This window comes from Acomys minous, assembly GCF_964271855.1.
Source record: "Acomys minous genome assembly, chromosome: 20".
NCBI lineage: Eukaryota > Metazoa > Chordata > Mammalia > Rodentia > Muridae > Acomys > Acomys minous.
Genome location: NC_140502.1, coordinates 12,037,815 through 12,051,977, shown reverse-complemented (window position 1 = coordinate 12,051,977; position 14,163 = coordinate 12,037,815). Strand labels below are relative to the sequence as shown.

Genomic DNA, 14,163 nt, shown 5'->3' with positions numbered 1-14,163 from the left:
TTCCAAGACTGCACATCATCCTGATCAGGGCTTTATTTTTGGTGACAAGAGTGTTTGGTACATAGGAGCTGCGAAACAGATAGGGGAGACCCATGCCTCCCTTATGACCCAGGCAGGTGTTGAGCATAATTAAAGTACTCTTTAAAAAAAAAAAAGGCACTAGCCGGGCATGGTGGTGCACACCATTAATCCCAGCACTCAATAGGAAAAGGCAAGTGGATCTCTGTGAGTTCAAGACCAGCCTGGTCTACATAGTGAGTTCCAGGACAGCCACGACTATGTAGAGACTCTGTCTCAAAGACAAAAACAAACAAACAAAGGATCTACTACTTTAATATAGTTGTTTACATTTGTAAGGTAAGGTTGTTCATTTTCTTAATAGGCAAAGATGTCAGATGGGGCAATTTGAGCCTCCAGTTTGCAGCTATGGGACTCTTTCTTGCTGCCTGGCTACTTTAAGCAAAAGGACTGCCAGTCAAAACAGCCAAATAGAGTTCCTTTGTGCAAACGTGGGCCATTTTGAACACTCATAAGCATCCTTCAAGTGTTCAGTTATGGTAGGTGACTTCTCTGGTCCCTAAAGGCACATACACTCCATGCCACCAGCCTCAGGGAACTCTAAATCCCAGCTTCTTACGTTTCATAACTGAATGTAAACACTGAAAAAGCTGAAAGCAACAATAGGCTTCTGAATACACAACTAAAAGCTCAGAATTCAACATGTAACTAACAGAGGCCTCTCTGGCAGCAACCTCCCATGCATCGCATGGCTCCACTGCAGCCCTGGCTTTGAAAACGTAACTTGTGTACTTCTTTCTGTGGGTGTTGCTACACCATGTGGGTGCCAACAAAGGTCCCCTGGATCACCTCAACTGAGATCCGAGACCTTTACGTTACGTACTGCAGTGACTATACTACAGATACAAACCTTGCTGCTCTTAAAAGTCGCATGAAATGAGACTTTGAATATTTTCCTCCCTCATTCCTCAGCATGTATCAAATTAGTATGTATGTATGTATGTATGTATGTATGTATGTATGTATGTATGTATTCATTTGACTCCTAATCTGAGCTGCTCATTTGGGGACCTGGTGCTCTCTTCTAGCTTCTGTGGGTACACGAACACACATGGCACACATACCTTTAATCCTAGTACTTGGGAGGCAGGCAGACAGATCTCTGTGAATTCAAAGATAGCCTAGTCCACATAGCAAATTCCAGGACACCCAAGGCTACACAGAGAGACCCTGCCTCAAAACCAACAAATCTAAAAACAAACAAAACCAAACCTTCATATTCTTGTCTAATTGTTTCCTGGGGTTTTTCACATAGCCTCATAAGACTGTTTTGGAAAGATAATCCGTAAGCATTTTAATAATACTTTCTCTAAATATATTTCTCTTTTATAGACTTTTATTTCACTTGATAATTTCATCTCTTCATTAAATTATAAGTTGTATTTTTAAAATATCTAATTGTTATCCAGGTGCTCTGGCACATGCCCGTAATCCCAGCACTCAGGGAGGCAGAGGCAGGCAGATCTACAAAGTGAGTTCAAGACAGCCAAGGCTACACAGAGAAACCCTGTCTTGAAAAAACAAACAAAACCCAAAAAAACTACTGTTTGTGTTTGAGGTACGCATGTGATAGCACTTGTGCGAAGGTTGGAGAATTCTCTCCAGTGAGCCCTCTCCATCTGCCACAGGAGCTCCAAAGATCAAACTCGGGTCCTCAGGACTGACAACAGACACCTGCTGGGTCATCACCCTGGCCCAATATTCTTTGGCTTGTTGTTGTTGTTTTGGTTTTGGTCAGGGTTTATTATTGCCATAAGGTTAGAGACTTTTTTATGTTCTCCTCTCCTCCTCAGTTGTAAATATCTGTGGCTTAATGGGGCCATACAGTCTCCAGTGCAGCTACTCAATTCTGCCCCTGTTTAAAAAAAAAAAAACAGCCGAAGATCAACCAATGACCACGGCTGTGGCTCAATAAAACTCTATTTACAAAAAAATCCAGCTCAACTGTTTTTGCACAATTGAGCAAACTTCTTCTATAAAGGTTCTGGCATCATTTGTTGTTTTCCTCTCTGAGTCAAACAGTCTTCATCACGGAACAATTTTCCCTTTGTAGACAGAAGCACCACAAACAGTATGAAGGTGAGCATGTGGCTTCGTGTGAACACTTCACCTTCACACCCTGAAATGTAAATCTCACATAATTATCCCATTGAAAATATTCGTCCGGTGTTTAAAAACACTTGTACATATTTTCAGAAATTTAGATGATGAGCCCTACAAAAATACTCAGTGAGACTGATTCTATGTCAGTTTGCTGCCCCCTACTGGACATCGGTTTACCCCAGCGTTAATACTTCCTTGGAAGTTTTACCAAGAATACATTCATAAACCAGTGACTTTAAATAGATCAAATCCTCCAGATTTTTCTCATTCTTACTTGTTGGGAGTTTTAACTTCATGCACTTCTCCAATTAATCTAATTCATTTGCTCCAGGTAGCTACACACTTAGGCTATACTAAGGCTACTGTCAAGCGTATTGTAGAGCTTCCTCACTAAACATTCTATTTCCTTACGTTCCCTAGTTCAGATTCAAAGCCGTGGTACAAATCAGCAGTTTAGGATCGACTGTTTTGTTTTGATTCTGAGATAGAGTCTCACTAAGTTGCCCAGGGCTAGCCTTGAATTCATGAACGATAGGGTTACAGGTGAGCCTACTGTACCAAGTTTTCAAGGCAAAGCAGCAAGCCGCATCAACAACTCAGAGCACTTCCTGTTCTAAAACCTGGCTTCCCCGAACCCCATTCTACTGCATCGTCTTCATCAGAGCTGACTACAATAAATGTTCCACTCCACTTTCAAAAAGAAACTTTTAAAAGACCCAAGTCTGCTGAGCACTCGGTATGGACCAGGCACATCTTAGGCATTAACCAAAGAATATAAATTTTATATGAGAATATTAATTACATTTCCACTCCAGAAACAACCCAACCTGATTGTAACATGAAGACCTTGTGAGGGACAAAAAAATTCATAAAGGGGCAGAGAGATGAGCTGTTAAACGAGTGTAGCGGAAACAGCAATGTTTAGAGATTATGATGATGATGAAAGTGGGGGTGCGCTCCAGGCGAGTTTGGAGAAGAAATCCACAGGATTCGACGACGTGGAGGGCAAAGGAGGGTGAGTGGATGCCTCTCCGGGATGAATCCGCTGATGGTGAGCCAGGTGTGCAGTCGGCCTGAAGGCCCTTCTGCCTTTCTTGTAGTTACACGTCCTCTCTCCAGTATGGACTCTCTTATGTTGGTTAAGGTGTCCAATCTGGATGAAGGTCTTCCGACATTCCTTACATTCATACGGCTTCTTCCCAGAATGAATTCTCTGATGCACACTGAGGGACTGCCGATGGCTGAAGGCTTTGCCACAGGCACTACACTCGTAGGGTTTCTCCCCAGTGTGACACCTGCGATGACAAATGAGGGATGACTTGGTCTTGAATGCCTTCCCACACTGCACACACTCGTAAGGCCTCTGGCCAGTGTGAAGCCTCTGGTGTTGAGCGCAGGATGAGTTGTCGCCAAAGGCCTTGCCACATTCCACACACTTATAGGGCTTCTCCCCAGTATGGACCCTCTGGTGCTGAATGAGGTGAGTGGTCTGGCTGAAGGCCTTGCCGCATTCCTTACACTCGTACGGCTTCTCTCCCGTGTGAGTTTTTTGATGTTGTGCGAGGTGAGCCTTCTGAGTAAAGGCTTTATTACAAACCTCACAGCCATAGGGCTTCTCTCCTGTATGAATTCTCTGGTGCGTGGCAAGCTGTGAGCTGATGCTGAAAGATTTCCCACATTGCCCACACTCAAAGGGCTTCTCCCCGGTATGGATCCTCAAATGACTGGCAAGGTGTATGTTCTGCCTAAAGGCTTTCCCGCATTCTTTACACTTAAAGGGCTTTTCTCCCGAATGCACCCTTTGATGCTGAGTGAGGGATGCATGGTGGCTGAAAGCCTTTCTGCAAACATCACACTCGTATGGTTTCTCTCCAGTATGAATTCGCTGGTGCACCGTGAGGGATGAGCCATATCTGAAGGACTTGTGACACACTTCGCACTTGTAGGGTTTCTCTCCAGTGTGAATCCTCCTATGTTGGTTAAGGCCTATGTGGTCACTGAAGGCTTTACCACAGTCGACACAGTCAAAGGGCTTCTCCCCAGTGTGATAGTACCTCCAGTGACGGACAAGGGAGGTGTTCTGTATGAATGCTTTGCCACACTCCGTGCACTCATATGGCTTCTTGCCTGTGTGGCACCTCTGGTGTCGTGCGAAAGAGGAACCGTCGCTGAAGGCCTTCCCACACTCATCGCATTTGTAAGGCTTCTCTCCAGTATGAATTCTCTGGTGAACAGTAAGGGATGAGCTCTGCGTAAAAGTTTTCTTACATTCGTTACATTTGAAAAGTTTTTTTCCTGCATAGATTCCTGTTTCTTTTAGGACTATTGAATTTGGGGGAAAACTTTGACCTGAGTCACAGTTGAGATTTCTTTCTTCTAAACTGTTCAAATGAAACCATCTTCCAGATTTGACATACACACCATCTCTCTCCTCTGAGAAGGCTTTGTTCTGAGTAACTGACCCTTGCTCAAATGGTGTGGCTTGACCACTTCTTTCAAACACACACTCGGAATCCCAATCTCCTCTGAAGGTAGAGCAGCATTCAAGCTTAGTGCTCGAAGTTCTGTCTGTTAGCCTTTCGGCAGCTGAGTCGTGCTTTGGAAACAAACCCTGGGCTTCGTGCTGGCCTGAAACAGATCACAAAGACGTTACATTACGGATCAAGAGGTAGAGTCATGCTTCTATCTCCTGCACTGTAACCTCTGTTTACCCTGCCCTGCTAGTGCAAAGGAGCCACTGGGAATAAGAGCTTTGTTTCTCTGCAATATCTGAGTCACAATTTTCAAACTTCATTTCATGTGTGTGCGTACATGCGTGGTAACAAACAAACAAACACACACACACACACTTTGAAATATATATATTATCTCAATAATATATAAATATATATACATATACATATACATACATACATACATACATACATATATCAAACAAACAAAACCCCAAAAAGTAAGGGCTCTTGAAAACAGACTCAGATCTGGGATGGAGGCGCCTTACCCAAGGGCTCCAGGTCACCACAGTGCTTCCATGTCACATGCTCACAGAAACCCTTCTGAGCTGACACAAGCTGTGGAGGATTGTCTCTGGCCATACCTATGATGGTCTTCACGCCCTGAAAAGGTACAAACACACTCATGAACCTGGGTGGCCAGGATGGCTGGAATGTGTCCACACACGGTAACAGTACTCTGTGCTGCTTGGATGCTCAGCAGTTGAGGTTATATTGTGAATGGCCTTTGCATGCGTGTGCGCGCGTGCATGTGCATGTGCATGTGCGTGAGTTTCAGGGAGTAAAAAAAAAATGCTTATTGGGCTCAGTTCCCCTGGATGAACTGTACTTTCACGTGCTGGCTAGTTTTATATCAAGCTGATAGCGGCTGGAGTCATTTGAGAAGCGTGAGCCTCAGTTGAGAAAATACTCCCACCAGACTGGCCTATAGGCAAACCTACAGGGTGTTTTCTTAATTAGGGATGGATGGAAGAAGGCCCAACCCACTGTGAGTGGTGCCACCCCTGGACCCGTTGGTCCTAGATATAAAAAGACAGGCTGACCAAGCCACGAGGAACAAGCCAATAAGCAGCATTTCTCTATGTCCTCTGCATCAGCTCCTGCCTCCGGGTTCCCTGGCTCGCCTGAGTGCCTGCCCTGACTTCCTTGGATGATGGGCTATAGTGTGTTGTATGGAATAAACCCTTTCCTCCTCACATTGCTTTTGGTCATGATGTTTCATTACATCAAAGGAAACCTAAGGAAGACATGTGGCCATAAGGACCTTGTGAGGAGGGGTAAATGTGTTCATCTTCTCAGCGAAGCAGCAGGAGGAACTACTACAGTCCTGCTCAGCGTTTTCAGACATTCACTCTAGGTCAGCTATCGACACCTTAACAACTTGTTTGTGACTCACACCTCCACCTCCCTCTACACCCCCCCCCTCAGCCCCCACACACTTCCACTGTGCGTCTCCAGTTACCCAGGTAACTCTTTGCTCCTGAGTCACAATCTGTCCACAGGAATTTCTCCACTGTCCCAGGAGTCATGAATGCTGCCTGAAGTTTACCTCAACTCACCCTCTGTGGCTCAAACACAGCATCACCATCCCAGTTTTCCGCTAACGTGGAACACTTGGGTCTGTAATGCAGGAGCTGTTTTCTCAGCACTGCCTGGGATAACTTTTCTTCCTTTGGAGGGAACTCCTTGGTGTCCTGTGCAGCCTTTAAGTCTAAAAGATATTAACAAAGCAAATGGCTCTTATTATGTGTTGCATGGGGGGGGGTTGCACATATACAGGCAAAATACCCATACACACAAGATAATTTTTAAAAACTAAAAATAAGGTAGATGGAGCAGGAAAGAGGGCTCAGCTGTTAAGAGCACTTGCTGCTCTTCCAGGGGACGCAGGTTCAATTCCCAATACCTGAATGATGGCTCACAACTGTTTAACTACAGTTCCAGGAAATCTACCTCCTCTTATAGCCTTTTTAGGCAGCAGGCATGATATGCTGCAGTCACCCAGACATATGCACAGGCAAAAATCCACATACATAAAATGAAGTTATATAAAGAAGAAAAAAAAAAAAGACCTAGAGTGATTAAAGGAAGGCATCCAACATCAGCCTCTGACCTCTGGCTGATGGATATGTTCACCTAAACACACACATGTGTGCATACATATAAACACATATGTATATACCCCATATATACATTAAAAAATAATATAAACCAAAGATGAGTCTGTAAGGCTGAAAGGCAAAGGAGGGATGCCGAGGAAAGGAATCTATCTAGAGGGCATGGAGCCATGCTGGAGAGAAGAGCGGGTGAGACAACAGCAAAGGCCATGCTTAAGAGGCCACAGCACCTGCTGAAGAGATTCTGCGTCTGAGGGACCGAGCCTCCCTGTGAGAGCCACTTCCTCACACTCACCTGCGCACCGGCCTCTGGTCATCTTTCTTTTCATCATGAAGGGATCTTTCCCTTGTTCCAACAAGGCTATCATGTCTGGCTTAGAAGTACAGAGTCCTAGATCCACAAGGAAAATAGAAAAAAGAAAAAGAGGATGTGGTCAAGCTGGGGGGCCAGGTTTGACATGGGCTGCAGCTCCCTTGGGTCACAGAAGGGGGCGCTGCAGGGATCCAGGGAGACCGAATGAAAGAGTGCACCACCACCGCAGGCTTAGTTGGGAGGAGAGGCAGGGCAGGAGTAGGGATTTCCTCACCCAGCGATGCCAGGTTCCTGTAATTGTCCAGCATCACCTTCCAGTACAGGCTCCTCTGCTCCGGGTTCAGCCATTCCCACTCCTCCTGGGAGAAAACTACAGCCACATCCCCAAATGTCACCAGGCCCTGCAATGACAAAAACACACTGTCGCTCAGCCGGCACAGGTAACCAGGGGATTCTTAAACAAACTGTGTCCTCCCACCCTGTGTTCACGTCCTCACCCTAGTCCCTTAGAGTGGAGATGCATTTGGGGACTGCGATAGTTAGGGTTGCCACTGCTATGATGAAACACCATGACCAAAAGCAGGTTGGGAAGAAAAGGTTTACTTGGTTTACACTTCCACACTGTAGTCCATCACTGAAGGGAGTCAGGACAGGAACTCAAGTAGGGCAGGTACCCAGAGGCAGGAGCTGATGCAGAGGCCATCGAGAGATGCTGCTTACTTGCTGGCTTGCTTCTCATGGCTTACTCAGTTTTCTTATAGAACCCAGGACCACTTGCCCAAGAATGACCACACTTACTATGGGCCCTCCCTCATCCATCAGTAGGTTAAGAAAACCTACAGGCTTGCATACAGCCTGATCTTAGAGAGACATTTTCTTGAGGTTCCCTCCTCTCAGATGACTACCGCTTGTGTCAAGTTGACATAAAACTAGGCACGTAATCATATAAAATATTTGTCGTCAATTTCTAACAATACATAACGAAAACTGACTTGTCCTAAATAAAACAGGTCCTTACTGTCTCAACCTTGTTTCACATGGGCAGCCTGGACCAGCCCAAGGACCAGGAGAGAAACCAGGATGCAAAGATCCAAATAGCCCATGCCCCAGCTGGGGTCTGAGGGTTGCTATTGCCTACCATCTTCATTGGAGGTTCAGTAATATGAAAACAAGAATTACCATTAAAAAAACAAAAAACAAACAAAACAAAACAAAGAAACCCATAAGTGTGCAAGAAGAATGAAATCCATTATCAGTTTATTCTTTAATTAATATAATGCCTTCTTCAGGTGCTGGCGTGGTAGTGCAGGCCTATTATTCCAGCACTTGGGAGGCAGAAACAGGACGACTCCAATTTTGAGGCTAGTGTGGAACACACACACACACACACACACACACACACACACACACACACGACCCCAGAAGGATAGATAAAGCAATCTTTTCCGCCATCTGATCTGAGCACCCCTCACTGTACCAAGGCTGATGACAACAAACCTAAACACTCCCTCAGCAGATCACAAGAGTGACCAACAGCTGAGCTCTTCTGCGAGAAGGTCTGCGTGCCAGAAACCCGAGTTCCCATTGAGCGGCACAGCCGGTGAGTGAGGCACATTCGTAACTTTAGCCTGCAGCCAAACTCTGCAGGCGCGTTAGGCCAATCATGGAAAGCCAAGACCAAATGAATCTTAAGTGTGACTCTGTGTGTGTGTGTGTGTGTGTGTGTGTGTGTGTGTGTGTGTGTGTGTGTATTGGCGTGAACTCAGGGCCTCGAGCTTACCCAGCAAACACTTTACCGACTGAGCCCCCTCCCCAGCCCCAGTGTTAGTAAGCCCCCGATGGGGAGCTTTCCTAAGCAGAAGACTGAAAGGGCCTAGGCAGTGAACCTCACCCGGCAGCGCTTGCAGAGCTGAGAACTGCCCCCTGAGCTTAAACTTGACCTAGCATGCCTGCCTGAGCCATCTGGCCTAAAAAACGAATGCTGCTCGGCTCTCAACATTCTGCCTGAATCCTATCACAAAGAGCAGGACGGACTGCTTTTAGGTAGGCAGCTTCATCTAGCCAGAAAGGATCAACTGTAGTCTCGTCAGCTGATCAGAAGCTAACGCCTTGAATTCTGAGAACTCAGCAGGATTCGGCAATAGAAAGCCTCAAGTATCCTAATATCCAAACCTTTCAGTGCAGACACAGTATTTCAAATAGTGTGGAGAGAGAATTAGTGGGCAGCAGCTAAGAAAAAGACCCATAACTAATCTAAGTGCTGAGAATAATTGAGTGTGCAGTGCTTAGCCCAATATGGGACATCTACATCAGTCCCATACCGCAAAGGCTCAGGGGACATCATGAAAAGGGAGGTGGAAAGAGTGTAAAAGCCAGAGGACAGGGAGAAGTGCTATAGGCAGACGTGCTGCCTACTGGACGGGACGTGGCTGTTACATTCATGGCCTACAGCAGCTGAGGTCACCTGCACAGATCACGCAGAGAAGAGCAGTCAGCACTCCCGCAGTAACTGGATTCAGTGGGTTATTCACATCAAAAAGGAAATAACCAGAAGTGGGGAGAGGGTGTGTGAGAGATGCCTGTGGGGAGAGTGGGAGGAAGGAGCCGAGGTCCCTGTCATCAAAGATGCATTGTTTACACACACACAATTGACAAAGAATAAGTAAAAGATAATCTCTCTCAAACTAGAGAAAGAAAGCAAGACAGATTACGGTTCTCAGACCATCTGACTTTGTACAGGGACAGTCTCCCAGCATCCCCCAGAAGCTTTTTGGTCTTTGTTTGGTTTTTCAAGACAAGAGTTTCTTTGTGTAGCCTTGGCTGTCCTGGACTCACTTTGTAGACCAGGCTGGCCTCGAACTCACAGCGATCCGCCTGCCTCTGCCTCCCGAGTGCTGGGACTAAAGGTGTGTGCTACCTCGCCTGGCTCCCACAGGCTTTTTACAGGGCCCAGTCCTGGAGTTCCAACTTCACGACTCTGGATGCTCAGTCTTACACTTATTTTTTTCTCTTCAGATTTTCATACATTTTTCTGATATGCTTTTCTAACCAAACCAAATCAAGTTTATGTTTTTAAAATCTGTACATTTAAAAAAATTTTTTGAATGTGAAGAAAGTAATGCCTACTTTTCAGACTATGAAAAAAACCATATTATGTATACAACATAGTTTACGTATTAAGTGGAACCACAATTGAATGGTTTTATAGTTTTAAAACAGAAATTTAAAAAGAAAAAAAAAAAGGAAACTCCTCCTAAAACAAATTTTTAAAAATCCCTTTTTCTAAGTGGGCCAATGTGACAAATATGCTCGGTGTCTAGTCATGTCCAAATCCTGCTGCATTCGTTTGTTACTACCTTGTCACCACTGAGGAGACTACACTTTGGAGACTCCCAAAAGAAAGGAAAGCACTCAGATGTTCTCTTATAACTGGCAATAACTTGTTTTGACTTTTTGAAACAAAATCTCAGTCTGATGCCCCTGGCTTATCTCAGACTCCTGGGCTTGGGACGGTGCTGAGAAAACATACGGCAGCATCCTGAGTACCTGAAGTGACAAGAGCATGCCACCACCCCTGGTCCCTCCTTCCTCCCTTGTCATTCCTTTACATTCCTTCCTTCTCATCCTCTCCCCGCCCCCACCTCTGCCGTGTGTGTGTGTGTGTGGGGGGGGGGGGGGGTGTGTGTGTGTATGTGTGTGTGTGTGGGGGGGGGTGTGGTGTGTTTGTGTGTGTGTGTGTGTGTGTGTGTGTATGTGTGTGTGTGTGTGTGTGTGGGGTGTGGGGTGTTTGTGTGTATGTGTGTGTGTGTGTGTGTGTATGTGTGTGTGTGTGTGTATGTGTGTGTGTGTGTGTGTGTGTGTATGTGTGTGTGTGGGGTGTGTGTGTGTGTGTGTGTGTGTATGTGTGTGTGTGTGTGTGTGTATGTGTGTGTGTGTGTGTATGTGTGTGTGTGTGTGTGTGTATGTGTGTGTGTGGGGTGTGTGTGTGTGTGTGTGTGTGTGTGTGTGTGTGTGTATGTGTGTGTGTGTGTGTGTATGTGTGTGTGTGTGTGTGTGTATGTGTGTGTGTGTGTGTATGTGTGTGTGGGGGGGGGTGTGGTGTGTTTGTGTGTGTGTGTGTGTGTGTAAGGCTTAGTATGCTAGGCATCGGATCCCCTGGAATTACAGGGTAGCTTTGAGCTTCCTGATTTCCGTGTTGAGCTCCAAACTCTGGTCCTCTGGTAGACCAGGAAGTGCTCTTAACCACTGACCTATCTCTCCAGCCCCCAAGACCTGAGATTTTTCACAGGGTCCGGCCATGAAATGAGAAGGCACTTTTCCAGAAACAAAGAGAGTGAAGGTGATGAGCTGACGTAGGAGGTAATGAGGACCCATGTCTCTGACATCTTCTCAGTCACCTTAGTTAGGTAAAAGGCTTTTCTTCCTGACGCCTTAGAGAGTTCAGAGCAGAGCGTGGCAGGAGCTGACACGCAGAGAACTCTCTGGCATTCAGAAGAGAAAGGGGCAGAAGCAGAGGCCACAGAAGCACAGAGCCATGAGGCCAAGAGTGAGAGAGAAGGTTAAGGCCAGGCGTGTCTGTGTACAGGCTTAATCCTGTCATTCAGGAGGCAGGGGCAAGCAGGATCTCCATGAGTTCAAGGCTGTCTACACAGCGAGTTTCCTGCTTAGCCAAGGCTACATTGCGAGACCGTGTCTCAAAATCAAAGCAATAAGAGAAAGGGGGTGTCCCTGACTCAAGGTAGGGAATCTGGACGCTTGCACTCTCGCTTCCTTGACTTCCGGTCAACAGGTCGTGAGCTCCTAGAGATCAAGAAATGTTTTTTAATCTAAAATTATTTTTTAAAACATTTTATTACACTTATGTGTTTATGTACGAGCACACATGTGAATGTCAGAAGACAACTTTTTCAGGTTTCCTCCCTCCTTCCTGTGGCTCCCAGGTCAGGCTTAGCAGCAAAAGTACCTTTACTTACTGAGCCATCTCACCAACCCAGTTAAACATTGTGTGTGTGTGTGTGTGTGTGTGTGTGTGTGTGTGTGTGTGTGCGCGCGTGCGTGCGTGTTACATGCCCTTGAGTGTCCAGGTTCCTGTGCCCCAGCCCGAGCTAGCTTCTTCCTTTATTGCTTTGAGATACATTTTCTCCTTCAATAAGAAGCTGACCTTTTTGGCTAGGCTGACTGGCCAGAGAGTTCTAGAATTATATCTGACTCTGCCTGGAAAGTCCAGTCTACAGGAACACACTTGCCTCCTTACATAGGTACTGGGGATTCGAACTCAGGTACTCATGCTTACCGATCAAGTGCTCTTACCCACTGAGCCCTCTCCTCAACTCCCTAAACAAGGCTTAGCCACAATATAGTTCTCCTACATTGTTGGGCATCATAGAAACCAGGCAGAAGAACTGGCTGCATTTCTGAACCTAAGAAGCCTTTTGAAACAGGGCATGGTGGTGACATACACATTTTTAAGCCCAGCACTCAGGAGAGGCAGGCAGATCTCTGTGAGTTCCAGTGCCCACAGGGCTTTGTAGATAGACCTTTCCCCCAAACAAACAAACAAACAAACACAAACAATCCTTCTGAGATAAGTGGAACAATCAAGGGAAGTGAATGATTTCTTCAAGCCCGAAAGAATAGTTGGGATGAAAAAGGAAGAAGAGGAGGCCTGATTAGTTTGAGGCTATCTCTGTAGCCCATCACTCACCGAAGTATGAGGAAACAGCACCCAGGACAGGTCTCTTAAACTGAAAACTTGTCAGAGAAAATAAACATCATTAAGTGTTGAAAAAGCAAGGCTTATTTCACGAGGCAGAGTGGAAATGGACTCACCTGAGACTTGGCTTTAGGTTTAGTCCCTGTAGGGGCAGCTTCCTGTCTGCGGCTTAGCTCCTGGAGGAAGTTGGTTTCTCTGGAAAGCAGAGCTGGGGAAAAGGAAGGGCTGGACGCCAAGTCTACCCAAGACTGCACCCAGAGTGAGCTGAGTGGGACTATTTTAAAAAGAGAGATGAGATGCCCTAGTAACCTTGTGCGGGAGTACGTTGACGGTGGGTTGGGACGTGGGGGTTGGGGAAGACGGTGTCTCTTTTTTCTGTCTTGCTTGCATGTATATATGTGTACCACGTGTGTGCCTAGTGCCCATGAAGTCCAGAAGATGTTCTATCCCCGCAATTAGGAGTCAGGGATGGGTGTGACCCACCAAGTGGGTGCTAGGAACCAAATCTGGGTCCTCAACAAAATGCTCTCAAGGGCTGCGCCATCTCTAGTCCCCCACCCCGCCCCCAATCTCTTGAAGCATGGACACGGAGACAAGTCTAAACTAAGTTGATCCTGGAGACTTCCAGATCCTTCCAGAAACTCTTGCTTGACTGCTGGCTCAAGTTGAGCTTTCAAGGATTGACTCCCACTTAACCATGACTCTCAGAGCTCAGAAACGCCATCTCCAGCAGCAAGGCCTCTAGAACCCTCGGACCTTAGCCTTCCCTCACACTCAAAACAGATCCATCTTTGTCCACTCAGCTCGGACACATGTCACTCACCTTTGTGCCCTGGCCGTGAGGTCACCCCTCCTTGGCCGCCCTGGGAGGCCAGGCCATTCCTGGAGCGCGGCCTTCCCCGGGCAGGGCGCCCACGAGCAGCTGGAGTCCCTGCCGCCGGACGTCCCCCAGGCCCGGGCTTTGTGCAGAGAGCGCCACGCCCCAGGAGGGCCCGGGGCTCGCGTGGCCCCGCACCAGCCACCCCCCGCATGTCACGCGAGGGGCGCACGCTCTCCCTGCCAGGCCGCAGACGCCCTCCCAGGCCACTGAAGACCGACACACCCCCGGCCACGCCCGCACCCGACAGGCCACGCCCCAACGGCCACGCCCTCGCCCTGCCTAACCTCGCCCTGAAGGATCTGACTCTTTGGCTGTTCAGCCTGAACGCACCGGAAGTGGACTTTGCTTGCACGCAAGGCCCGCTGGGAAGTGTAGTCCCCAGCGGGGAAATCGGTCCCGCTAAGAGGGTCTCAGCGAAGCCCGCCGGGTCCTTTGAAGACCAGGTC

General features: G+C 47.1%; 1 protein-coding gene across 4 annotated transcripts; it reads right to left on the bottom strand.

Moving 5' to 3' along the window:
• Nucleotides 1-206: 206 nt before the first annotated feature.
• On the bottom strand, nucleotides 207-13,938 carry ZFP28 (ZFP28 zinc finger protein). Of its 4 annotated transcripts, XM_084770600.1 has the most exons (8): nucleotides 13,661-13,679; nucleotides 12,954-13,045; nucleotides 12,829-12,875; nucleotides 7,399-7,525; nucleotides 7,107-7,202; nucleotides 6,254-6,405; nucleotides 5,183-5,297; nucleotides 207-4,809 (listed from the first exon to the last, which is right to left on the bottom strand). In XM_084770600.1, exons 4-8 carry the CDS (start codon nucleotides 7,430-7,432, stop codon nucleotides 3,110-3,112), a joined length of 2,097 nt encoding a protein of 698 aa, XP_084626726.1. In that variant the 5' UTR covers nucleotides 7,433-7,525; nucleotides 12,829-12,875; nucleotides 12,954-13,045; nucleotides 13,661-13,679; the 3' UTR covers nucleotides 207-3,109. The 4 variants fall into 4 exon arrangements, with proteins under 4 accessions (XP_084626726.1, XP_084626724.1, XP_084626725.1 ...); XM_084770598.1 differs by lacking the exon at nucleotides 12,829-12,875 and having other exon boundaries at nucleotides 13,661-13,938; XM_084770599.1 differs by lacking the exon at nucleotides 13,661-13,679 and having other exon boundaries at nucleotides 12,954-13,056.
• Nucleotides 13,939-14,163: the final 225 nt, after the last annotated feature.